Raw genomic sequence first — 24,939 nt, forward strand, 5'->3', positions numbered from 1 at the left:
GTTAAATTTGCACAATGTTTTCATGCAGTCAGCTTTGCACTAAGTAAAAATAGCTGTTTATTTAATTTTCTATTGTTTTTATTATTTTTATTTTAGTTATTGCATGCTTCTATATTGTATGTACATTACTCAAGTTGCCTGGAGCCCTGTTACCCTGTTACCCTAACCCTGTTACTAACCCTCAGGATAAATAAAGTATCTCTGATTCTGATTCTGATTCTGAAAGATCCTGAGGTCCGGTCATGAGTAAAAAGAAGTCAAACAACAAAAAAACCCTGATGTCCTTTCTGTGTTCAGCCCAGTGAGCCTGCAGTCACACACACACCTTCACGACGGAGGTTTGATGACATGGAGCTTTGTCGTCCAGTCTCAATCCTCCCTCAGGCACTTGTGAGACACTCCAACCTAAGTCGTTGTGATTGGGTCAGAGGTATAAGCCGGACCAATCAGAGCTCAGCGGCCAGCCACAGGAACAGGACGCTGGACGCCTTCATCAGAAGAAGTCACTAAAGTTTTTTCCTCACGCTGCTGACTGGCTTCTGACCTACTGTAGCCAGACTCCGCCCACCATCACAAGTTTGCCGCTGGCCAATCAGATCCGCTTGAGCCATGACCGGCTGGAGAGGCAGCCTGATTGGTCGGCTTTGAATGTGACGGTTTGTCCAGTCAGATGGAAGTCCCGCTCTCCTCCCAACCTGTGCTGTGGGATCCAGCCTGCGTGAACATGTGCAGTAAATCCCTCGGGAAGGTGAGACGACCTCTGAGGTGTCACATCCAAGAGCTGAATGCTTTCCGGCTGTCTTCCACTCAACATAAAAAACATGTTGGAAGTGAGTTTCTCTGTGCTGAAGTTGCGGCGCCGCGCCGGGACTCTGCTAGATGCCCAGGAGGACCTCAGACCTCCTCCTCTTCCTGCTCCTGTTGGTCTCCTCTCGTCTGTCAGTGTCAAATGCTCACTTTCTCAGCCCCAGATCACCTTCCCTGCTTTTCAGCCTATCACCACCTTTTTGTGTGGCGCTCCTGTGTCGGCCGCTGCCCCGCCCCCTAGCCTGTACACACACACACACACACACACACACACACACACACACACACTCCTTTGGGACGATGTCTTTATACTGATTTGGAAGAGTAACAGAGCTCCCTCTATCTGCTGGAGTCACACTGCTGACCTGTGATTTAGTCCCATTGTGGAAGGAGAGCTAGTGTGTGTGTGTGTGTGTGTGTGTGTGTGTGTGTGTGTGTGTGTGTGTGTGTGTGTGTGTGTGTGTGTGTGTGTGTGTGTGTGTGTGTGTGGGTGTGTGTGCTCGCGGTGGACTCAAAGCTCTGCTGATTGGTAATGAGATACAGTCCCCTCCGTCCATCTCTCATTAACGAGCCATTGCTGTTTTTTTGTCTGCCCCCCCCCCCCACGTCCTCCCTGTCCACCCCCCCCCCACCACCAGCCAACCCCATTGATCATGCATGCAGAAGTTGAACACACCCCTTAATTCCTGTCCAAATAGCCCCCTGTCCCACTTCCAGAGAGGGCAGTGGAGTGTGGAGTGTGTGAAGAGTAGAGGATAATTCTGCAGACACACACACACACACACAAACACACACCTGCTGGCTAATGGTGGTGGTGGTGGTGGTGTGTGTGTGTGTGTGTGTGGGGGGGGTGTATGTGTTTATGTGTTAGTATTTAAAGTAAAAAAAAAAAAAAAAAAAAAATTGCAGCCGTGTCCGTGCGAGCTCCTTATTGATCGGCCTGAGCGTCGGCGAGCGGGTCACATGGTCACATGTTGAGTCAGTGTTGAGAAGATTAGCCTGAGCTGGATTTGCTGCTAATTAAATGCTTAAAGCCTCGACAATGAATGAGTGCATGCGCAAACCTGCTGCATGTGTGTGTGTTTGTGTTCAACCTGTGGCTCCACGCTAACAGAGAACCTTTCTGCTTACAGTAGTGAAAAGTTTTCGTTTGGCTTCATTTTGTTTTCGGCCTTTTGTGAAGCAGGGAACCTGAACCCTGAGTGTCCGTTAAGACTGTTTATATTGGTGGCAGAGGAGGTGTGTGTCTGTATGTGTGTGTGTGTGCAGGAACGTTTCTGCAGAAACCATGACCTGCTGACTCACTTCGGTTCTTGTGAGGAACAGTTGTGTTATATAATTGCAAACTGAAGTGTTTGTGTGTGTGTGTGTATGTGTGGTGCTCTAATTAGTGCTTCGTAATATATAAGTTGTGTTTTATAAACCGCAGCAGTTTACAGTGCAAAAGGAGGGAAATGAGACCTGGCTGGTTGAAATTGTAACCTGGAGGGAAGTTGAGACAAAATTGCTTCAGAATAAAGGTTTTAATATTTTCCAGACTTTTGGTTTCTCATTATTCATCAGAACAGAGACAATTGGGCAACAGATCTTTGGATGTTTATGATCCCCGAAGGCTTTTAGAAATTCAGTTTTTTGTTATCACGTAAGCACAATTTGGAGAAAGAACATTCCATACAACGTAAAACTGAATTGTCATTGCATTGAAACAGACAAAAACTCAAAGTTTAGACTTGAACTTTGACTACTTTGATGGTAATCTTCCAGTTTGTCAAAGCAATACGGTTCAATACATATGTATGTTTCAAAACCTTCAAAATGTGTTCCATTTGATCGACCAATCACATTTCATTCAGTGGGTTGCTTCAGCGTGTGTAATTTGCCCTCCTCCACACAAACCGAGTTGTGAAAGGGTGCTGCGGAAGCGGGGTCCCTGAACACATCGCACTTTCCGCCGCGCGCAGCGTGTGAGGGGGGCGGAGCCTGTCCCGGCTCCCCTCCGTGTCACGCCGGGCCAAAGCCGCTCACTCAGTCCGCCTCAGTCCTCGCTCACGGCTCGGCTCGGACCCTGACACACACACACACACACACACACACACTCACACGCGCGCGCACACGGCGGGAGCAGGAGCAGGAGCAGGAGCAGGAATGGAGACGGACGGCAGCCAGAGCAGCCTGGCCGGCAGCGACTCCCCCCACGACCCCTGGTAAACCCGCCGCATCTCCCGCAAACTACCGCGGAATTTCTTTTTCCTTCTTCTTTGACTGGAGTTTGTGGTGCGCAGCCTCAAACTCATCACAGTCTTCTCTCTCTCTCTCTCTCTCTCTCTCTCTCTCTCTCTCTCTCTCTCTCTCTCTCTCTCTCTCTCTCTCTCTCCCTCGCACACACACACGCGCGCGCGCGCGCTCCTCACTTCCAAAAAGTTTTCTTTCTCACAGTAAAAGTTGGAATATTTGTCGTTATTCACACATTTCCTGTTTTGTGTCCTTTCACAGTAAAATGTTTATTGGGGGACTCAGCTGGCAAACAACACAAGGTACTGCTTTTCTTTCCTTTCTCTCTTTTCATTGGTCTGAAATCCCCTGTGCGATTCCACTTCTCCTTCATTTTCCCACTTTTCCCAACATATTTTTGCCTCATCCAACAGCAACACCAACCAAACAGATTGATTTCCAGATTTTTTCAAGAGTTTAGTTCTCCTCGCAAACAGCTACGACTCAGTTTTCCCCCCTGCTTGAGTCCGTGTGTGGGTGCGAGCGCGTCGCTAACGCCAACCTGTCGTCTCCTCTCAGAGGGTCTGAAGGAGTATTTCTGCAAGTACGGCGAGGTGAAGGAGTGTATGGTGATGAGGGATCCCGTTACCAAGCGCTCAAGGTGAGAAGCTCCGTGACTGCGTATGCAGAAATGTTGGAGTCCAGCTCCAGGTTCTTGCGGTCTCACAACCTGCAGCACATTTCCCCACAACATTCAGAGGGACAAAGGGAGATTATATGGGATTAGTCAGAGTACACAGAGAATTTTGAGATTAAAATAAGTAAATAAAAAGTTCAAACTTTTTCCGTTCAGCAGAGAATCACAGCTTTCGACGCGAGGCCTTTCTTTTGAATTTGTCATTGTCAGAAATTCTGTAGAAAGTTTATAAAAAGCTTTTCAGGCATATGAATAAAATAAATTTGGATGCCGCGCAACCCTGAGTTTAGGAAGAAGCTGGTGTTGACAATGTGTGGATGGAAGTTTGGATGCTAAAATGTTTAACATTCAATTTTAAAAAGTCTATTTTCAACCAGTGCGACAGTAATTTTCATATCAATATGCAGTCAACGTGGAATAATCGGAAATGTACAAGTTTTTCCACATTTTGTAAGAATCTAAGTTCAAAATTAAAAATGAATCCAAAATAAATCATGGAATTGAATGGAACGGCAGAAACTATGTGGAGAACAATGTTTAGAAGTTGGTGGGGGTGTCAGAGTTTGTTGTGGAAAAAAAAGAAATGTAAAAAAAAAAAAAATCTGACCTGTTCCTGAAATTCTTGGATTTACAGTGAAAATACTCACAGTGGTGCACATGGAATATTAAATGACGCTTGTGTGTATTTTTCCTCCCTCTCCACCTCTCAGAGGCTTCGGCTTCGTCACCTTTGTCGACCAGGCCGGTGTGGATAAAGTTCTGGCGCAGACGAGACACGAGCTGGACTCGAAAACAGTGAGTCCTCTGTCCACTAATCTGCACATTGATGCTGGATTTCTTTTGCTTTCTTCTTTTTTTTTTTGGAGAAAAAAAACTGAACCCCGCTGCAAAGTGAAAACGTTGCTGCCGATCGCTCGCTTGTGTTTCTTGGCGGCGACGCCTCAGGTGTCATAGAGCAGCAGCAGCAGCAGCAGTAGCCGACCGACTCACTTCCTGGTTCGGGGTTTTTTATTTCCTGTTTACATAAAGTTTGGAAGCAACCGTCAAACCTTCACAGTCACCTGCTCCAACTTCACATCCAGTCACGGCAGAGAGAGAGAGAGAGAGAGAGAGAGAGAGAGAGAGAGAGAGAGAGAGAGAGAGAGAGAGAGAGAGAGAGAGAGAGAGAGAGAGAGAGAGAGAGAGAGAGAGAGAGAGAGAGAGAGAGAGAGAGAGAGAGAGAGAGAGAGATTGTGTCTTTGTCAGTAATGAATGTGGGCCATTCTGGGAACAATGTGGCCCTCGCTGGTCGCCATAGGGACCCCCCCCCCCTCCTCTCCTCAGCCCGCGGCCCCCCCTCCCTGGGTGGGAGTGGTGATGGTTGCCGCTTCAGCCGCTGTGTCGGAGTCAAGGGACGATTTTCCTCCTTTGTGAGAAGCACCTTCTCCTCCAGCCTGAGGAGTTGCTGAGTGTTCTTCACTCTGTGTGTGTGTGTGAGAGAGAGAGAGAGAGAGAGAGATTGCGGTAAGTCGGAGAACAGTGTCACTTTCAGGCGCGGCGGCCGTGATAAGTTGCGCTATCATGGTTGGACGACACTGAGTCGCCATGGGGGGTCCGGCTAGGGGTTGTTGCTGGGGTGGGGGTCTCTTGGTCCCCATCAGGACCCTGCTGCCCTCCACCTGCCTGTCGTCCGCAGATGAAAAATGTCTCTGTCACCGCGGAAATAAGAGAGGAGATAATGGAGCTGCGGTTGAGACGCTCCCAGCGGCTCCTCCTGAAATTAAACTCAGCCTTTTTTAAATTCATCCTGGCCGACGGGGGCATCGTGGCTGTGTGTGTGTGTGTGTGTGTGTGTGTGTGTGTGTGTGTGTGTGTGTGTGTGTGTGTGTGTGTGTGTGTGTGTGTGTGGAGGCGGGGGGCGGGGCTTTTGGAGGCCTGCTTACCTCCTGCCCCCCACCTCCATTCTCCCTCAGTTGGGTTCTCCTGGTGGAGAGAAAAGTTCTCCAGTGGCAACAGAAAGAATGTGGCCCACAGAGGTGCATTGCAAATCACACCGCCACTGCACACTGTGCTGATGTATCACTGCACTGGTGTGCTACTGCTGCTGCCACTGCTGCTGCTACTGCTACTGGTGGTGGTGGTTCTCACCGTCACTGCATAGTCTTTTTTTCCAGTGTAACACTGCACCGTCTGCTCATGTGTCACAGCCGTATGTAACCTTCTGTGTGTTGGTGTGTAGTTGTTGTTCAGCTTGTTCCTGCTCTTCTGTGTCTCACTGCACACACTGTATGGTGTTGCACTCCTCTGCGTCTCACTGTGTGTGGGTCAGGGTATCACTGCTGTGTGATTCAGAATTTCACTGTACGGAACAGCGGTGTCGTCTCACTTCCCCATGCTCCACTGCACAGTTTAACAATGCTCCACTGCTCTTTGAAAGTGTGTGACTGGACACAGCTCTGCGTTCCACTGTTTCACTGCGCAGTGTGTCACTGAGCAGTATGTGAGGTTACTGCTCTGAGATTCAGGGTGACACTCATATTGACACGTCACTGTGCCGGTGCACCAGTGCACACTGTCCCCACCACACTGTGCCACTGAATGAGTGGTCATTGCACATGATACTTCTGGTTCACACTGCAGCGTCACTGCTGTGTGAAACTGTGTTTCAGTCTACTCCTGCACACTGCAGTGCTCTGATACATCACTGCATTGTTCTAGTGTTTTCTAGTGTTTGCACTGTTCAGTGTTTTCTTACACTGCAGTGTTCCTGGTGTACCACTGCCGTGTTCCTGGTGTACCACTGCAGTGTTCCAGTGAATCACTGCAGTGTTCCTGGTGTACCACTGTAGTGTTCCGGTGAATCACTGCAGTGTTCCTGGGGTACCACTGCCGTGTTCCTGGTGTACCACTGTAGTGTTCCGGTGAATCACTGCCGTGTTCCTGGTGTACCACTGTAGTGTTCCAGTGAATCACTGCAGTGTTCCTGGTGTACCACTGCCATGTTCCTGGTGAATCACTGCAGTGTTCCTGGTGTACCACTGCCGTGTTCCTGGTGAATCACTGCAGTGTTCCGGTGAATCACTGCAGTGTTCCTGGTGTACCACTGCCGTGTTCCTGGTGTACCACTGCAGTGTTCCAGTGAATCACTGACGTGAATCTGGTGTACCACTGTTAGGTGTATCGTGTAAGGCCCTGCCACTGCTCGGCCCTAACGCTGTGTGTCTGGCCAGTGTGCAGAGGTATAGCAGTGTTTGTGGACCTCGGCAACCTGGGGGAAGGGATGCAGGTTCGGTGATTAGCATGATTAGCATGGCTGTCCTGGCTAATAGGATCGGAGTCAACAGGCTGGAGTGGCTCCTCAGTGTTCCCAGCTGGGGCTGACAGGCGTAGCAAGGATGTAGTTGGTCAAAGGGGATTGGCCTGGTTTCCTTAAAGCCCTGCTGGAATTACCATCAGCTCGTTTTCTGGAGCTGCTTCACTTTGGCTCCGCCTCCTTTTTTTATGAAAGGTTTGTTTCTTGGTTAAGACTTGCATGTCGTCTCCTCCCTCTGTAGCTTCTCTGCAGTGGATGCTTGCTGTGTATCAGGCTGTGACCGGCTGCCAACCAGTTGTGGTGCCACACGCCACTGTGCCTCTACCAGAGAAACAAAAACAATAATTCAATAAATCCAACAGCTTTGATTTATAAAATGCTAAATCACAGCCAAAGGCGTCTGAAAGCGCTTAAAATCTGTTTTGAAGAACAGTCATCAGAAAAAGTTGTATTGCAGTTTCATAGTTTTGCTGCACTAAAGTTATTGTAAAATTCTAAATCTAATATAATCTAAATAGTTTTTTTTTTGCTTCCATTTTATTTCTGTATTACATGGTTTTTCTAACTCTAATATACATTATAGTGGGGTGGGCAAACTACGGCCCGGGGACCATATGCGGCCCGTTAAGCTTTTTAATCCGGCCCACTGAACCTGAAGAAATGATTAATAGTCAGTCAGTCATAAAATGGCTGTATTTCCTCCATGTTTGCAGTGTTTTCAGAGTCATTTCAATAAAGAGCCAAACACCCTGGTGGTTCTGGTTGGTTCTATGTGGTTCTGGGTGGTTCTATGTGGTTCTGGATGGTTCTAGATGGTTCTGGGTGGTTCTAAGAGCTACAACACCCTGGTGGGGCTTCAAAGTCACTGATTTGGTTTCAACGCTTTTGTTGATTTTCAGTTGACGTTAAAGCAGCATGTTTTATATTGTATGATGTATGTTCTTCTCCTATGGTGGCTCACCAGACCACTCCATCCGCCCCACTGTGGCCCACCAGTCTAAAAGTTGACCCCCAGCATTGTGGTGTAGTACAATTCTTGGGTAATGAAATATTTCCTGATGGAAGCTTCCCTTCAGAAAAGCATACAGTGAGATGTAAAACATCCTCTGCAGTCCTTTTCTTTTATATTATCATCTTCATAAATACTAAATATTATTTCTGTCAGTATTTTTGGGACACAGTGACAAAGGGCAGCGGGGTTGGTTGGTTGGTTGGCTGGCTGGCTGGCTGGTAGTTTACATAACTACCAACCCTGAGTTCTGACGTCTCGGGGAGTTTGGGGGACACCAGAGTCCCTCTTCCCGTCCCCGCGCTGTCAAACGGCGAGGAGCCTCCTTCGGCTCAGAGTTGTGAGGTGAAAGGTGAAGGGGCGGAGCCAGCGTGGGCGCTGCCACCTGTGTCTGACTCTGTTGTCTGTGTGTGTCTGTTTGTCTCTGAATGTGCGCAGGAGTGGCGGCTGGCTCGGGCGACCGGAGGTGACTATCAGAGTAGCATCAGTCCAAGCTCCAGTGTTGTTAGCACGTAGTGTCTCACTCTGCTCGTAGAACACACACACACACACACACACACACACACACACACACACACACACAGACAGAAGCCGCAGCAGGACGCTCGCTGGCGTCCGCTCGCAGTAGCCACCACGCCGCTCGCCTCTGTGCGGTGAACGGTGCTTCACCGCCGTAGACCGAACCGGGACTAATCTTAGCCGCTGTGCTGTCTCACCGTCTGGTAGTGGAGCTGCAGCAGCGTGTGGACTTAGTTCTAGCAGTTCTAGCAGTTCTGTAGCTCCGCTAGCACAGTCGCTAGCCACTAATATAGAGGCCTCAGAGTCCAGTGTTACCAGACTGTCTGTCAATGCATCGTCTCTCCTCCTGCATCTCTCGTTGTTGTCGTCGTCGACGTCGATGTTGTCGCACAGTTAGACACCACACGGACAGAGCGACACACACACACACACACAAAAAATCAAACAACAACAAACAAATACAAAACAAGAGTGGGCGGGGCTAGGTTGCACTGGGATAGGATGGCAGGGCATCTTGATTGACAGCCCCACCTCACCTCGCCCCCCCGCTGTCCGAGTGTGTGTGTGTGTGTAACTCAGTGTTTGTGTGATTGTAGCGCCGGTGTGAGATTCCAGCAGATCACATGTCACATGATGGTGACAAGAAGGGAGGGAGGGGGGAGGGGAGGAGTTACCACACGTTCCCTGGCATTCCACCTGAGCGCATGACACACACACACACACACACACACACACACACACACACACACACACACACACAGACACACACACACACGTGTTCATCAGTAGCCTGAAGCCTCAATCACCAATCACAGCTTCAGTGAGTTTGATTTTATAGAATATGTGCAAAAAAGAAAAACTCATATTATTATTATTATCATTATTATTATTATTATTATTATTATTATTATTATTATTATCATTTTTGTTTGAATGAAGTGCAGACATGGCAGCCATCTTGGTTGTGACCATTACACACACACAAACCCCTGAATCACTGTTGGCACTGTTGAATTCCGTCCAGTCCGTTGTCGTCAGAAAGTTCATCCTGTTATGTCTGACAAAGGCGAAGACGATGACGATGATGATGATGGTGATGATGATGATGAAGGTGATGATGATGTCAGCGTCTGTGTCATGACTCATCAGTAACTCCGCCCCCTCCCTCCCTCCCTCCTGTCCCCTCCACTGCAGATCGACCCCAAGGTGGCGTTCCCTCGCAGAGCTCAGCCCAAGGTGAGTCCACGTGTGTGTGTGTGTGTGTTCTTTGCTCAAAATTGCCCAAATTTTATTTTAATTTTTTATAGAATTTATTTATTGATTTTCCTTTGACGCCGTGAAGGTCCTGAAATATTTATCAGCTTTTTTTTTAATTTTATTTATTTATTTATTTTTAAGTTATTCTCTTCAACCTGTTGCCATGATGGCAGCATCATGATCATGTGACCGACCTCGTCACTGTGACCGTGGTCGATGAAGCAGCTTGTCAATAAAGTTCTTCAGGTTGTTGCTGCCCCTCCCTCTCTCCGTTTGTCCTTCCTCTTTTCCGATGTTTTTCCGTGACTCTCTCTCTCTCTCTCTCTCTCTCTCTCTCTCGCTCGGCCATCACAGCTGGTGACTCGGACCAAGAAGATCTTCGTGGGCGGCCTGTCGGTCAACACCACCATCGAGGACGTCAAGCAGTACTTTGATCAGTTCGGGAAGGTGAGTCGATGCTGAGCTGCTCCACTTCGATCAGGTCCAAACTGGGAGCAGCAGAGGGCGGGGGGGTTCGCGGTCTGGGTTCTGGGGGGGGGGGACCGGACATGAAGGGGTTACAAAAAGAGAGGGAGAGGAGGGCTGGCGTGGGGCGAGCGAGCAGGCGGGAGGCAGGAAGAGAAAATAACGAGGTCCCGGCGAGCAGCAGGCTGAGGGGGGGGGGGGGGTCGGCGGGGTGGGGGTGGGGTGGGGGAGTAGGGGGGCGGGGAGAAAAGTTTTGTGGAGAGTGTGTGGATGTGAGTCAGGAGGGGAGGGGGGATTATCAGAATCTGAATTAATCTGATGTAACAGCTGCTCCTCCCCCCTCCTTCTCCTCCCTCCCCCTCCCCCTCCTCCCCCGGCCCCTCCCCTCCCCGTTACCGCGGTGACCCGGCCTGCCTATTGTCCCCCAAGAACTCTGGGAGGGAGGGGGAGGGAGGGAGAGGGGGGGCTCTTTTGAAGAAGGAACGAGGAGGAGGTGTGTGTGTGTGTGTGTGTGTGTGTGTGTGTGTGTGTGTGTGTGTGTGTGTGTGTGTGTGTGTTACAGTTTGAGCAGCAGCTTCTCTCTGAAGTGAATTGAAACAGGCTTCAGGTTGGAGAGACCAGAGACCTCACAGTCTGAGGTTTATCCTCTCCTCCTCCTCCTCTTCCTCCTCCTCCGCCTCCTCCTCTTCCTTCCACCCATCCCCCTAATCCACCTCCTCCTTCTTCTCCTCCTCTTCCTCCTCCTCCTCTTCCTCTTGCTCCTCCTCGTCCTCCTCTTCTTCATCTTCCTCTTCTTCTTCCTCCTTCCCCTCCTCCTCTTCCTCCTCTTGCTCCTCCTTCTCCTCCTCCTCCTCATCCTCTTCCTTTTCCTCCTCTTCCTCCTCCTCTTCCTCCTCCTCCTCCTCTCGGAGGTCCTCTCCTCAGGCTCCCTCTTCAATCTTGAGGTGATGGTGGTCTGGTGGTTTGCTGCTGTGGCTGGGATGTGGTGAGCGGCTGCTGAAATGTGGCTGCAGCCATCCATGGAAGTTCCTGATTAAACTGCCTCACTGGACCTTTTGTGTCCCGTCCTGCTGGGGACAAAGGAGCGGCGAGAGGGCCGGGCTGGGATCACAGGGAAGATGAGGAGCAGAGAGTGGAGGGGGGGAGAGAGAGAGAGGGAGGGAGAGAGAGGAAGGGAAAAGAGGGAATATTGTCCGGCTGGTTTATCTAGGAACTGGAAGCTTGTTGTTTTTTTGATTCACGTGGTGGTTTGTGTGTTTTCCATTGACTTTAATGTGTGTGTGTGTGTGTGTGTGTGTGTCCTCAAATCTGCTGGAGCTTCAGAGAGACACAAACCGACGTCTCTTTGCGAGACATCACAACTGTTGTGTTGTTGTGTTCTCCCTGTGTGGGCGTGGCTTCTCTCCGTGTACTCTCTGATTGGCAGCAGCTATCAGTGGTGCAGGATGTAGCTCCGCCTTCCCGCCGAGACAGCTGTAATAGGCTCCGCCCCCCTACCTCCCTGAGTGCAGGACAGGAAGTCATTAAAAAAAGGCAAAAAAGGGGGACAACCTGTGGAGTCAACATCTCTCTCTCACACACACACACACACACACACACACACCTGGTTGGCAGCAGGGGGCTGGGGGAGGGCCAGCAGTAGCTCAGTGGGCGGAGCCAGAGCAGGTTGAACCCGGTGCTTTAACATGGAATCACTTCCCTGATGGTCTGGAAGCAGGAAGAGCAGCAGCTCGTCTTCCACACTGATACCCTGCTTCACCTTTGACCTTTCTGTGGGCACACTGTCCCCAGGGGGTCCAAACACCCCCGAGGCGTGTGTGTGTGTGTGTGTGTGTGTGTGTGTGTGTGTGTGTGTGTGTGGTGTGTGTGTGTGTGTGTGTGTGTGTGTGTGTGTGTGTGTGTGTGTGTGTGACGAATTGTTTAGTGGAGCAGATCCAGTAAACTTATTATAGAAGGAGATTCATTTACCGAACGTTCACTTGAGTTCAGGCTTCTGTGTGTGTGTGTGTGTGCAGCAGCAGACACCTGTGTCTTTGCTCCATAGAGGGGGGGGGGGGGGGGACTCATGGCCGACTGTGGCAACAAACAAAGCCTCCAGGCTCTTTGTTCTCCTCTTTTGTCTCCTCTTTCTCCTCCCTCTCCTCTTTGAACCAGTCTCCTTTCTTTACTCCTCCTCCTCCTCTTCCTCATCCACCTCTTCCTCCTCCTTCTCCTCCCTCCCTCCCAGTGCCTCCACCTGCCCACTGGATTCACCTCCCTGCCTCTCCACCTCCTCCTCCTGCTCCTCCCTGGAGCAGGGGGAGGAGGTGGAGGAGGAGGAGGAGGAGGAGCTCCTTTATTCCAAGTTTTTTCAGCTCGGTTGCTACGGCAACGTCAAACTTGGCGGCTGGTGCTTCCCGCCTGTGAGTGTTTGCATCCAGTACCCGTCGTGTGTGTGTGTGTGTGTGTGTGTGTGTGTGTGTGTGTGTGTGTGTGTGTGTGTGTGTGTGTGTGTGTGTGTGTCCCTCCTCCTCCACCCCCCCAGTCCATCTGTTGCTCAGCCTCACCCGGCAGAACTTGAGAAGGGCTGAGGTCAGGCAATACGCTGCCCAGTGAGGGAGCGGAGGGGGGAGGGAAGTGGGGAGTTGAGGGGGGGAGGGAGGAAGAGCGGCAAAAAACTTTTTTTTTAATTATTTAAATTTTTATCGATTTTTAAGGAACGTAGAAAATAAAAGGAACAGAAAGAAAGAAAAGAACAAAGTGCAGCTTGATAATATTCACACCAGCAGTCAACAGTTTGGACTCAGCCTATGAGTGGAATGTCTTTCATCCTCATAACCGCTGACATTGCAGTTTGTCACTGAAGGCACCAAAACTACACATATGAACACACATGGAATTACGGAGGAAAGAATAAAAGTGTCAAATAACTCAAATACGTTTTATTTTGAAATACTTCAAAATAGCCTCCTTTCATTAAAAGCATGTTTAGAGTTATTGAAGGGGTTTTTCTTTGCTGCATATTGACATCTATCTTGCTCACACTGTATATTTGATACCTGCAGTGTCTGTCTGCAGTGGAGAAAGTTCTGAAGATGCAGTTTGTCTCTAAACTGTTGACTGCTGGTGTACATTGTTTTATTTTTTTGCGTGAATCCATGACATGTCATGAAAAAGCAAAAAAAAAAAAAGGATTTTACTGCACAAACAAACGTAAGAGTGAAAGAAAAAAAGAAGAAATCTGGTGTGAAAATAAAAGAAATGAGGTGATGCAGTCAGTTTCTGGTTGTATGATTTCACTCTGTCTTCTTCTTTGGCAAAATTAAAAAATAAATAAATCTGTGTGTGTGTGTGTGTGTGTGTGTGTGTGTGTGTGTGTGTGTGTGTGTGTGTGTGTGTGTGTGTGTGTGTGTGTGTGTGTGTGTGTGTGTCGCAGGTGGACGACGCCATGCTCATGTTCGACAAGACCACCAACAGACACCGAGGTGAGTCCCGCCTTCACCGCCTCCCATCGATCCCTCCCCTTCCTCCTCCCCCCCGCCCCCCCGGTGGGCCTCCTTCCTGCGGGCCTGAGCCGGAGGAGACGACCGGGGCTAGTCTAATTAGCCAGTCCGTTAATCTGGATCAGGATAAAGCCTCCTTAAGCACCTCCTCCCTCCTCAGGGCTGATCGATGATGACAGGCCAGCAGCTTTACCCAGGAGCCTTCTGGTCAGCGGGGGGGAGGGGGAGGGAAGGGGAGTGGGGGCTGGAGAGGGTGGATGAGTGCAAAACGGAGGATGACAGAGGAGTGGTGGTGGTGGGTGGGGGGAGGTCGGGGGTTAATGTGTTAAGCAGCTATTAACGACGGCCGATCGCTGCAGACGATTGGCTGACGGTAGGCTCCGCCCCCTCCCCTCCCTCTGCTCGACAGGGTTCGGCTTTGTGACGTTTGAGAACGAGGACGTGGTGGAGAAAGTGTGCGAGATCCACTTCCACGAGATCAACAACAAGATGGTGAGCAGCAGCAGCAGCAGCACAGTGACCAATCACAGCAGACTTCTTCTGGCTTGTTTATAGTTTTTATGTTTTAAATAAAAATAATAAAACTTTATTTATACCACTCAAACGGTCAGAGCACAGCTTCAACACTTGGCTATGTTGGTCAAAGAGAGAACACACACACACACACACACATCTGAAGTTTGAGATTCAACAGGTGTAAAAGAATTCTGACTGCTGCCTCCAAAATGCAATAATGCTGGATTGGATTTCTACAGCTTTTGTTACTTCTAAACAATATAAATTTGATGTATGCATATATCTTATACTTATAAAGCTTTTCTAGGCACTCAAAGTGCTTTACATTGATTTCAACCTCAGTGAAGAGAGCGGCGTTACAATTGTATGGAAAATGAATGCTGTTTTATGGGATCGGCCGTTTTATTTTTATTTTTTTAATAATTTATTAACTTAATACTTCATATTTAAACCTCCCAGACTAATCCAGCCAAAAATGACTACTGACTTTTTTCTTCTATAAATGAATCCAGGTGGAGTGCAAGAAGGCTCAGCCCAAGGAGGTGATGTCCCCCACAGGCTCAGCCAGGGGGCGCTCTCGCGTCATGCCCTATGGGATGGACGCCTTCATGCTGGGCATCGGTATGCTGGGTAAGCTGCTATTGATCAGGGCAGGAAGTGGTGAGCTGAGGGTGCAGCTGCTCTAAAGGTCAGCTGGCGGCCTCCTGAGGGCAGCGCTGACCAATCATCCTGGAGGAGGACCTTCCTGTGACGTTACTCGCATGACACACTTCACATTGAATCTTTCCTGAAAGTCTTCTTCAGGGACGGCAGGCTGATAATCAGGCGCTTTGCTGATCTTTTCAAATGAGTAAGAAATAGAAAAATGAAAGTTTTCAGGATCTCTTGGAAGCCTGGGTGTGAAAGTTGCAGAAAGGAGCTTTTTAGAAGATTCCGGTCTTCTGCTTCCTCTGCATCTCCACCTGCTGAGTCCACCTGTTGCCTCGTGCCAGGCTTAATGCTTCCACCTGCTGCTCAGTCTGAGAACTGCAGCTCTGACGGGGGAACAAAGTCGAACCGTCGACTTCATAGAAAGTCAGACAACAGTGATCATGATAATTATGATGCTAATATTAATCAGGCAGATCAGCTGACTGACACTTGACCACGACCCCCCCCCTCCCCCCTCAGCCACACCTGCTCATAATGTCTCCACACTGCTGCTTCCCTGTTTCCTCTCCACTGAGCCTCACGTGGCGTCTGCTGCCCCCTGCAGGTTACCCGGGCTTCCAGACCGCCACCTACACCAGCCGCAGCTACGCCGGCATCACTCCTGGTTACACCTACCAGTTCCCTGGTAATCACAGCTCACTTCCTGTCCCCTCGCACGGCGTCACGTGGCAAATTTAAAGTGTTTTTTGTTTTTTGTTTTTTTTTTGCACAATCCTGCGCGTGGCCTCACATCAGGAAGCTTTAAAAACAATGAATAATTCAACAGGAACTGTCTTAATAATCTGTGCTACAGTCTCCTCCAGCTGTTTTATTGATGTGTAAATAGATACCAGTCAAAAGTTTGGACGCACCTTCCCATGCATTTTATTTTTAAATCTTTGCAACTGACACTGAAGACGTCAAATGTATGAACAAGATATATTTTATCATGCAGCAAAGAAAAACACTGTCAATAACTCTAAATATGCTTTTTATGAACAGTGGCTATTTTGAAGAATTGAAACATTAACGTGTTTTATTGTTTCCTCCATGATTCCCTGTGTGTTCATACGCAGTTTTGATGCCTTCAGTGAGAAACTGCAGTGTCAGTAGTCATGAGGATGAAAGAAAAGACATTCAGTCCAAACTGTTGACTGCTGGCGTCAATATCAGTTTTACTGATAGGATTCAGAGACTGCTGTACTGCAGCCGGCCACAAGGGGGACTACCCTCACCAGTCACCGTCTGTGTCGATACAGAAGATGAACTGCAGATGCTCGCAGGTTTCAGCGAAGCAGCAAAATGATTCTTTAGTCAAACACAAATATTTGAACAAATTTATTCAGCACTGGTGCAGAAATGTCACATGACCAGTTTGATGCCCATGGCCAGTTCAGTTCAGTCCAGTTCAGTCCAGGGCTTCTCTGGTTGTGCGTGCTTGTAGGTTCTTTAGAGGGCAATCATCACAGAGCGGAGCGATGCACTGACGCCGATGCTAACCTGCAACAAACCCTTCACGGTTGATGGCTGCTTGTAAAAATTTAGGGAGCGGATCCACGTCTAGTGTGCGTGTGCACTTTTTGAAAAACAACAATTTGAGGCGATTGTGTTGCTGTTGTTTAACTTGTGATTACATCCTGTCGCACACAAACTGTTTAATCCCTTTAATTGGACCTCAGTGTGTGATGTCATGTCCTCTCCACCCTCCCTGTCCTCACCCCGTGTGTGTGTGTGTGTGTGTGTGTGTGTGTTCTCCTGGCCGCTGTGTGTCTCAACAGCACTCTGATGTTTCTGTTTTAGAGTTCCACTTAGAGAGGACCCCCCTTCTGACTTCACCCCACCCCCCTGAGCTCACAGGTCAGTCGTCCCCTCCTCTGGACTTTTACAAGCAGCGTGTTTCACTGTCACTCTGCCACGCGGCCTCCTTTCCGTCGCACCGCCGCTCCTTGGAGTGTGTGTGTGTGTGTGTGTGTGTGTGTGTGTGTGTGTGTGTGTGTGTGTGTGTGTGTGTGTGTGTGTGTGTGTGTGTGTGTGTGTGTGTGGACTGAAGGCTGAAAGCCCGCCGTCCTCCAGTGACCTTGTCGACCCTCCAATGGCCCTGGACTCGGGGGGGGGGGGGGGGACCAGGGGTCACTGGAGAGGCACTGGGGTATCTGCTGTGCTCCCATGGTTGCCGTCAGTCTGACCCCACGTCTGTCTGTCTGTCTGTGGTCCGTCTCCGCAGCCATCCCTCTCACGGCGTATGGACCCATGGCGGCGGCGGCGGCGGCTGCGGCTGTGGTCAGAGGTGGGTGGAGCCGACGCTTCATTGTTGTTTCATCTGCTAAATTGTCGGTGTGAGCGTCACTTCCTGTGCTACGCCCCAGTAGGTCCATAAAAAGGAAGTTCACCTCAGATCACGTTTTTACATTTGCGCTGATTCCACCTGTGGCCACATGAGATGCGTTTCCGTGACCCCTAGAATTGCTCAAAACCTAAATATCGCAATAAAAAGCTGGTGAAGGAAACAACTAAACTTCGAAAAATGATTTTGACGCCTTCGTGAGGTGTTTTTTTTCAGACGCATCAATATTGAGGTATGTCGCAAAAGTGTCATGCAAACACTTTTTTCACATTGACACGTCAGAGGACGTGACGTACAGAGTCACGTGAGCAGTTCAGTAAAAAAATGTCTTATTATGATTGGACGGAGGAGGAGACGGAATATTATTATCAAATATTATTTCAGCTACTGACACATACGTGCAATTATGAAATTTGACGCCCACTCAAAAGAACTGGGCGCTTGTCAATGTGGATTTTTACAAAAATATTGAACTTGCCGGTCAATTTTCCATACATCTTTGAAGATGTGTTAAATTGAGTGGCCACTTGGGGGCAGTGTGATTTGCTTTATAACTTATTAGCAAACACTTGTTATTTGACATTGCCATTTTAATTCAGGTATTTATTTTAACAATGCTAACTGCTAACGAGAATATTGTTGGCCTAACTTCTGTTCAGTGTCGTCTGTGTGTTAAAGCACTGCTGTTCCCGATCTTTGCCACCAGGCTCCACCCCGTCACGCACGGCTGGATTCCTGGGCACCAGCAGTCCGGGTCCGATGGCCGACCTCTACGGAGCAGCCAGCCAGGAGTCGGCCGTCAGCAGTTACCTCAGCGCTGCAAGCCCCGCCCCCAGCACCGGCTTCAGCCACAGTTTAGGGGTGAGTGACCTATCAGAAGAGGCGTGGCCGCGTGTTTCTTCTCGAGTGTCTCAGCTTTTTCACAGCCTCACTTTATTCCTGAATTTAATTTTTGAAGCTAGAATGCAATGACATCCCCAGGGTGGTTGGCTTGCTGTAATCCTTTGGAACACAGCAGCCCACCACCAGGGGGCATAAAAAATGACTGTATTAAGATAGAATGCTGCCTGGTGACTGGCTGCATTACTACTCACAATTAGTCACCTAATGTCGTAATTTAACACGTTTTATGTATTGGCACTGAATATATCATGTTGTGAGCAGTACTACAGGCAGCCATCAGGGGGCAGTCCAGCTTTAGCTCATCCGTCATCCGAATTTTTAAATTCATGATTTTTTGTTTATCATCAAGATTCCATGTTTTCAAAGTCACATTCCACACGGGCTTCGATGTTGACTCACCACTAGGTGGCAGCACTTGCAGGGAACACATCCGTCTATATGCTAATTTCTTTCCTAATGGAAGCTGAGTGCAAAAAAAAAAGCGTCTTAGGGGGACTGAATGTTTGTGTTGGATTGTGATCACTGAGCGCGGTGTTGTCGCCCCCTGCAGGGCCCACTGATCGCCACGGCCTTCACCAACGGCTACCACTGAGAGCGTAAGTCGTCTTTGCTTTGGCACCAGCGTTGCCATGGTCAATGTGCTATTGCGTAACGCAGCGCTTCTCTTGTGCCAGTGCGGAGCCGCGGCCGGAGTGCTGGAAGGAGTTGAAGCTGTCTGGAAGCTGATCTGGTCCAGTCCACCTGCAGGGGGCGCTCCTTCACCTTTCCCCTTCACACGGCGAGGCATCCTCGCTGGTCCCTGGAGGGAAACTGAGACAGAGTGGCTAAAAGGAGTGATTTTTATCACGACATGTAGTAGCGACACGTGCAGATGTATTGTTTTAGTGTTTTTATTTCTTTCCAGTTTGCTGCGTTGTTTTGTTTGTTTGTTTATGTCTTTGTTGCTGATTTCATCACAGAGACGAGAGGGGGAGGGAGGGAGGGAAACCAGGTTTGTCCTGCTGAAGCTCTGCTGTTTGTGCTGGAACTGTACGTGTGTGTAGTTCATACTGAATCTAACCCTTGTGATTAATCCCGCTTCCTGAAACTGTCACAAAGTGAAAACCTTCGCTAGTTTCCTCGCTGAGAGCGACTCGTTAGGCTGATGACGCTCGCTAGTCACCGCTAGGCTCGTGTGAACTGTACAATTTTTTTTTTTGTAAGATATTGTAAATATGACTGGAGTCTGGAGCGCGGCTGGTTGGCTGGACAAACGGTTCGACTCGTACAGGTCAGACCGTCGACGACTTTCTGGAGCAAAATTTTGTTTTCTTACTTTGTCGTGTTTTATCTGTGATTGTTTGAAAGGACGGAGAAATGTGCTGTTTGTGGATGGAGGGGGAGGGTGGGGTGGGGTACTCGTTTTTAAATGTGAATTTTTATTGCAATTTTATTTTTAATTAACATCAAATTGTCGGTGGTTGAGCCTGAAGGTGTTTCTTGGTTTCCACATGGAGAGCAGCTCACCCCAAAAGTCTGCAGATTTCTCATTCATTTTCCCAGTAGTTCTGTAAATTAATTTCCTGGTAATTTCACTTTGTGTGTGTGTGTGTGTGTGTGTGTGTGTGTGTGTGTGTGTGTGTGTGTGTGTGTGTGTGTGTGTGTGTGTGTGTGTGTGTGTGGTGATGGAACCAGATGCAGAGATGCAAATGGACAATTTAAAAACCTAAACAGCACAACCCATGTTGTGTAAGTAAGTGTGTGTGTGTGTTCAGGCAGTGGTGATACAGAGGAAGTGGAGGAGGAAGTGTATCTTTGCTGGTCCCTTTGCTTGTCCTTCACCAATCTCCTCGGTAGCTGGAGCTGTGACATGTTGGTTTATTTTTTATTTTTTGTTTTTTTAAACCAAACTGATGAGCTGCTGGGACGTCCTGCGTCAGGTCTTAATCTCCGTGCACTACAACTGTAGCCCCACCTTCCTCAATAAAAATAACAACCCTGTCAACATGTGTAACACCTGCTTTTCTTTCCTCTACTCATTCATTTGTGAGAAAAAAACACCCTTTTTAAAAATCCTAATAAATTATTTTAAAGCATTCCGTCCACGGGTCCCGTTTGGTGTTTCTAGTTCTTATACGCACCAAGGCCTCCTTTAAGGTGTTTTGTTGCCCCTACCGCCACCTACTGGTACGGAGCGTGAATCAGGAAACTAAGAATTCTAGATTAAATTTCCAGGATTAGATTCTAAATTAGAAAAGATAAACAGCCAGATAAACACTTGGAATGACTATTTCGAATGTGACCTTCACTGACTGTTGTTTCGTTCACTGAAACACTTCAGGACCTCTGGGTAAAATGTCCAGTAGATCAAAGTCCCACTCCATTCCCTTAAATTCCAACCTTTCACAGTTAAATTCCTTAAAAAAAACGGTAAAAATAAAAAAATAAATAAAAAAATAAAAAAATATCGGGATCTTTTTTCAAATCACCTCAAATGTGTTTACATGGATCAGATTGCATGATAATTTTGAACAATTGTGTTTGTAGTATTTTTATGCGACTTCTCTTTAAAAACTGCAACCTCCGGGTTTTGGCTACGTTCGGGTTAAACTTGAATCCAACGCCAGCAGGAGGCGGAAGGAGGTGTGTTTTCTTCTCAGGACACACAAACACGAACAAGTTCCCGCAGAGAGTCGACAAAACACTAGCGCAAGCAAGGACGGTGGGAAACGGCGAGGGTTGCGTTGTGTTGTTATTGTTGAATTCACTTTCCCGCATCGTGATCGAGTTTCACAGGGAAGCAAAAAAAAAAAAAAAAAAAAAAGTCTCCGAACCGGTTGGAAGACGGAAGGACGTTCGGTCGCTTCTGCACACGGACACCAACTTCCAAACACTTGACTCCGCTGCAGTGAAGCGGCCAAGCCTTGTGCTCCAGGTGATAGTCGGTCCCCAGTACCGGGCAGCACTGGGATGGGGAACAGCAGCAGCGACCGGTCCCCCGGGGTCCAGGGCGGCCAGCAGGCCGGCAAGGAGCCCAGGACCAACATCCTGATGGACGGCAGCGAGGACGGAGACGTGTTCCAGAGAGAGGACACCAAGGTGAACACACACACACACACACACACACACACACACACACACACACACACACACACACACACACACACTTCCAGCTGTGAGCTGCACTTCCGATTGGGTTAGCAACATGCTAAGTCGCTAGCCTCTGCTCACCTGTTGAGGCTCCCGTAGTAGCTTTGTGGCACAGGTTTGAGCACGAACAGTGAATTCGATACAAAAAAACACAAATACACGATATTATTTGACAACATGATATTTTTTTCACCACTAAGAAAATTGTCAGAAGTCATATTTGCTCCTTTTAGTGAAAATAGAAGCACAATAACAGCACACAATAACAACACTTCTTCTTCTTTTCTTCTTCTTCTTCTTCTTCTTCAGTATTTCCTTCAGTAGGTCTTACCATTGTCTATAATTGACTTTGTCCCACTGTCGTTGTTGTTTTTGTGGTTATTTTTGTTCCTCTTTCACCAGTCAATTGCAAGCAAATACTAAAGACAGTAACATTCAGTGTTTTATGTCCCATATGCAAAGCGCACATGAACCGATCCCTGATGAAAATTTGCCACCACAGCCAGCAGCATATTAACAAGTCAGTCCACCAGGAGGCGCTACCTCTATCACCTCCATTGCTGGTGATTTGATGAGGTGTTGTGTTTCTCCAGGCTCCACAGGAGATCCAGGAGTTCCTGGCATGGCAGCAGGACCTGGAGAGCGACAGCAAGAGTCCCAGCGCTCAGGCTCGACCCACCGTCTTCAGGTGGGCCGGTTCGGCCAAGGAGGTCTTTGTGTCGGGCTCCTTCAACAACTGGGCCACCAAGATCCCGCTGAACAGAAGGTGCCATAGCTGTGAGGGACGGCGGCGTGTTGTTGTTGTTGTTGTTGTGACCCACCATTGTCTCCACACTCAGTCAGAACAACTTTGTGGCCATCGTGGACCTGCCAGAGGGCGAGCACCAGTACAAGTTCTGTGTGGACGGCCAGTGGACGCTGGATCCCACCGGGGTCAGTGAACGCACCACGGCATATTTGTGAAGTTCTTTTTTTTTTTGTGTTTAGTAGAAGTATTTAGCTTTTTTTTCCCTCGCACCTCCTCTGTCCTCCAGGCCGTGACCACGTCCAAGACCGGCGTGGTGAACAACCTGATCCAGGTCAGCAGTACAGACTTCGAGGTGTTTGACGCCCTGAGGATTGACTCGCAGGATTCCGCCGACCTCTCAGGTGCTAATTCCAGTTTTTATTTAATTGATGTCACAGTCACTTCATTTAGACGTCATCAGTTCCAGGACGCAGCTCAAACAGATTGAAAGACTGAGGCCCTGTTTGCACTTGGTCATTTCATGCGTTTTTTGCCGATTGGAATACGAAAAACGCATGAAATGACCAAGTGCAAACAGTCCAAATCCTTTTTGACATCCGAATGGTCGCATCGCATCGCATAAAAACGCATTTGTCACGGACATGCGAACAGAATGCAGCTCAGTCCACATTAAGGACCGCCTACTCCACTCACCTCTCTCGTGTACGTACTTGGTCGGCTCCCCAGCTTCCGCCGTCGTCATTATAAAGTTACAAACAACAAGCGAAAACAAATCATTTTTGTTAGACTTGTTTATTAGCATGCTAATAAATTTCATTCCGCATTAGCGTATTTTGTCAGTGGAGCAGCGGTCGCAGTTTCCCACATATGTGATTAAATGTGCGATGTTGCATCCGAACATTTGCCAGCCACTGTTGATCCGAAAATAAAGTCGTCACCACTCTGTCCCACCAGTCGTTACTCCTCGTTCGGATCCATACGAGCTGCAGTAGAATTAAAATGAGTGACTTGATACAGTCCGCAAACAGGAAGTTGATTCTTATTCGCTGTCATGTAAAACTCGCCGTGGTTTTGCGCTTTACTGCCCCCAGTCGTTAAAAACGGAAATGACACATGTTGCATTTGCATCCCCCGGTGGGAAGAAGGTGCTGGTAATGTTTCTCAGCTTCTGAAGGCTCAGCTGTGTAATATGTAGCACCATCCAATGTTCAGAAAGGGTATTGCAAACAGTGTCAACATCAATCCCAGTTTCTTGATGGTGGCTGGAAAAATCGGCAACCTCTTAGCAGCTCCACCTACTGGCCACTGGAGATAGGAGGTGTTGCATTGTTTACATACATAACTGGAATTGTTTAATATTAGCAGATGAAAACAAAATAGCTTTACTGAATTCAGATGATTATTAAATGTATTATTAATTTATCTGATTAAATATAATAGTTTGTTTTATTATAAACATACATATTGTGTGTATATGTACACATACATAGATGTATATAACTATTATTATATTATACATGATATATTGTCATTATATTTGTCACACCCTTTGTGGTTGTATTTTTGTGTGTCCTCTGTTTGTCATGATGTCCCTGTCGTGGATGCTGGTGTGAACGCAGACCTGTGCTGTTTTTTTTTTCCCAACAGACGTGTCCAGCTCCCCGCCTGGTCCGTACCAGCAGGACGCCTACGTGATCCGAGCTGAGGAGAAGCTCAAACATCCTCCCTTCCTGCCGCCTCACCTGCTGCAGGTGCTGCTCAACAAGGACACGGGCGTCTCTGTGAGTAGCGACCACTCCACGCACCTCACCGGTGGGAAAAACAAGAGAATAACAAACCAGCTCCTCGTCTCTCCGCCAGTGCGACCCGACGCTGCTTCCAGAGCCCAACCACGTGATGCTCAACCACCTGTACGCCCTGTCCATCAAGGTGACGGCACCGCCCACGGCACCTGCATGCTTTTATTTTGACATGATGAGTTACCGGTGTTGATGGAAGCGCAGATGTTTATCCTTCAGGATGAATGGTGTCTGAACCAAACTCTTAATTCTGTGGTAGTTTTGATAATAATGCATATTAGCTTCTTGTTGCTTGGTGAGTATTTTTTCTCTTAAAATATTTCTGTGTTCTTCTAAGTAACTGACTAACCTTTAACAGCTTATCATATTTATTTGATCCAAATGGAAAAAAGGTAAACAAGTTGCTTTTTTATGATAATTTATGGCTCCACCTACTATTGCAGACAATAATAATAATTAAAAATAATAATAATGTTTCACTGATCTTTTGCCATTTTTACCAATTATCTATTGTCATTATTTATTATATAAAACACTTTGCATACAATGTACATACTACATTGTATATAAATACGGAAATTTAAAGGTTAATTGCACTAAAAATGTGTTTATTTCTAGCAAATATTGAGATTGAATCAGTGAGGGTGGGGCTCACTGTGTGTCTGTCGTGTCTTCCAGGATGGGGTGATGGTTCTCAGCGCGACACACAGATACAAGAAGAAGTACGTGACCACTCTCCTCTACAAGCCTATCTAACGCTCAGGACCAAGACCACGGCCTTTTATTCTGAAAGGATAAAGTGCTAACTGGACTGTTTTTTTTTCTTCTTTAATTTAATGTGTGCCTTGAGAAGTAAACAAAAGGAAAATCCCAGTGCAGTTTTTGTCGCCTCAGAGACAAAGACGCCTCTGTCTTTCTGACCAAAGAAGCAAATAAATCTTTCCACTCTTTTTGTGCTCTTTTCATCCTGCTGTTTTATTTTGTCTCCATCCAGTCAACAAAAAGACTTTCACATTAGGTTTGTTTTGATGTTTGTCCTCCAGTCATTTCACTGGAGCTGCTCACCCAGCG

At 47.9% G+C, this 24,939-nt stretch overlaps 2 protein-coding genes across 2 annotated transcripts; both read left to right on the plus strand.

Moving 5' to 3' along the window:
* The first annotated feature begins 2,837 nt into the window (after positions 1–2,837).
* Positions 2,838–19,354, plus strand: msi1b (musashi RNA binding protein 1b). Its single transcript, XM_076025610.1, has 15 exons — positions 2,838–3,011; positions 3,301–3,341; positions 3,598–3,679; positions 4,426–4,510; positions 9,730–9,771; positions 10,147–10,239; positions 13,673–13,721; positions 14,149–14,231; positions 14,768–14,885; positions 15,511–15,591; positions 16,746–16,802; positions 17,170–17,232; positions 17,996–18,150; positions 18,743–18,788; positions 18,867–19,354. The coding sequence occupies exons 1-14, from the start codon at positions 2,953–2,955 to the stop codon at positions 18,782–18,784; spliced, it is 1,050 nt and encodes a 349-aa protein (XP_075881725.1). The 5' UTR covers positions 2,838–2,952; the 3' UTR covers positions 18,785–18,788; positions 18,867–19,354.
* Positions 19,355–20,804: 1,450 nt separating this feature from the next.
* prkab1b (protein kinase, AMP-activated, beta 1 non-catalytic subunit, b) lies at positions 20,805–24,833 on the plus strand. Its single transcript, XM_076025606.1, has 7 exons — positions 20,805–21,270; positions 21,915–22,087; positions 22,161–22,254; positions 22,356–22,470; positions 23,717–23,850; positions 23,930–23,998; positions 24,547–24,833. The coding sequence occupies exons 1-7, from the start codon at positions 21,142–21,144 to the stop codon at positions 24,622–24,624; spliced, it is 792 nt and encodes a 263-aa protein (XP_075881721.1). The 5' UTR covers positions 20,805–21,141; the 3' UTR covers positions 24,625–24,833.
* Positions 24,834–24,939: the final 106 nt, after the last annotated feature.

This window comes from Nelusetta ayraudi, unplaced genomic scaffold (assembly GCF_046127955.1).
Source record: "Nelusetta ayraudi isolate G7.1 ecotype Tasmania unplaced genomic scaffold, CSIRO-AGI_Nayr_v1 ptg000018l, whole genome shotgun sequence".
NCBI lineage: Eukaryota > Metazoa > Chordata > Actinopteri > Tetraodontiformes > Monacanthidae > Nelusetta > Nelusetta ayraudi.

Coding starts and splice junctions, on each gene's coding strand:
- msi1b (XM_076025610.1), top strand. CDS start 2,953: ATGGAGACGGACGGCAGCCAGAGCAGCCTGGCCGGCAGCGACTCCCCC. Junction 3,680..4,425: donor CCCGTTACCAAGCGCTCAAG/GTGAGAAGCTCC, acceptor TCCACCTCTCAG/AGGCTTCGGCTTCGTCACCT. Junction 14,232..14,767: donor ACGAGATCAACAACAAGATG/GTGAGCAGCAGC, acceptor AAATGAATCCAG/GTGGAGTGCAAGAAGGCTCA.
- prkab1b (XM_076025606.1), top strand. CDS start 21,142: ATGGGGAACAGCAGCAGCGACCGGTCCCCCGGGGTCCAGGGCGGCCAG. Junction 22,255..22,355: donor GGACGCTGGATCCCACCGGG/GTCAGTGAACGC, acceptor TCTGTCCTCCAG/GCCGTGACCACGTCCAAGAC. Junction 23,851..23,929: donor ACAAGGACACGGGCGTCTCT/GTGAGTAGCGAC, acceptor TCTCTCCGCCAG/TGCGACCCGACGCTGCTTCC.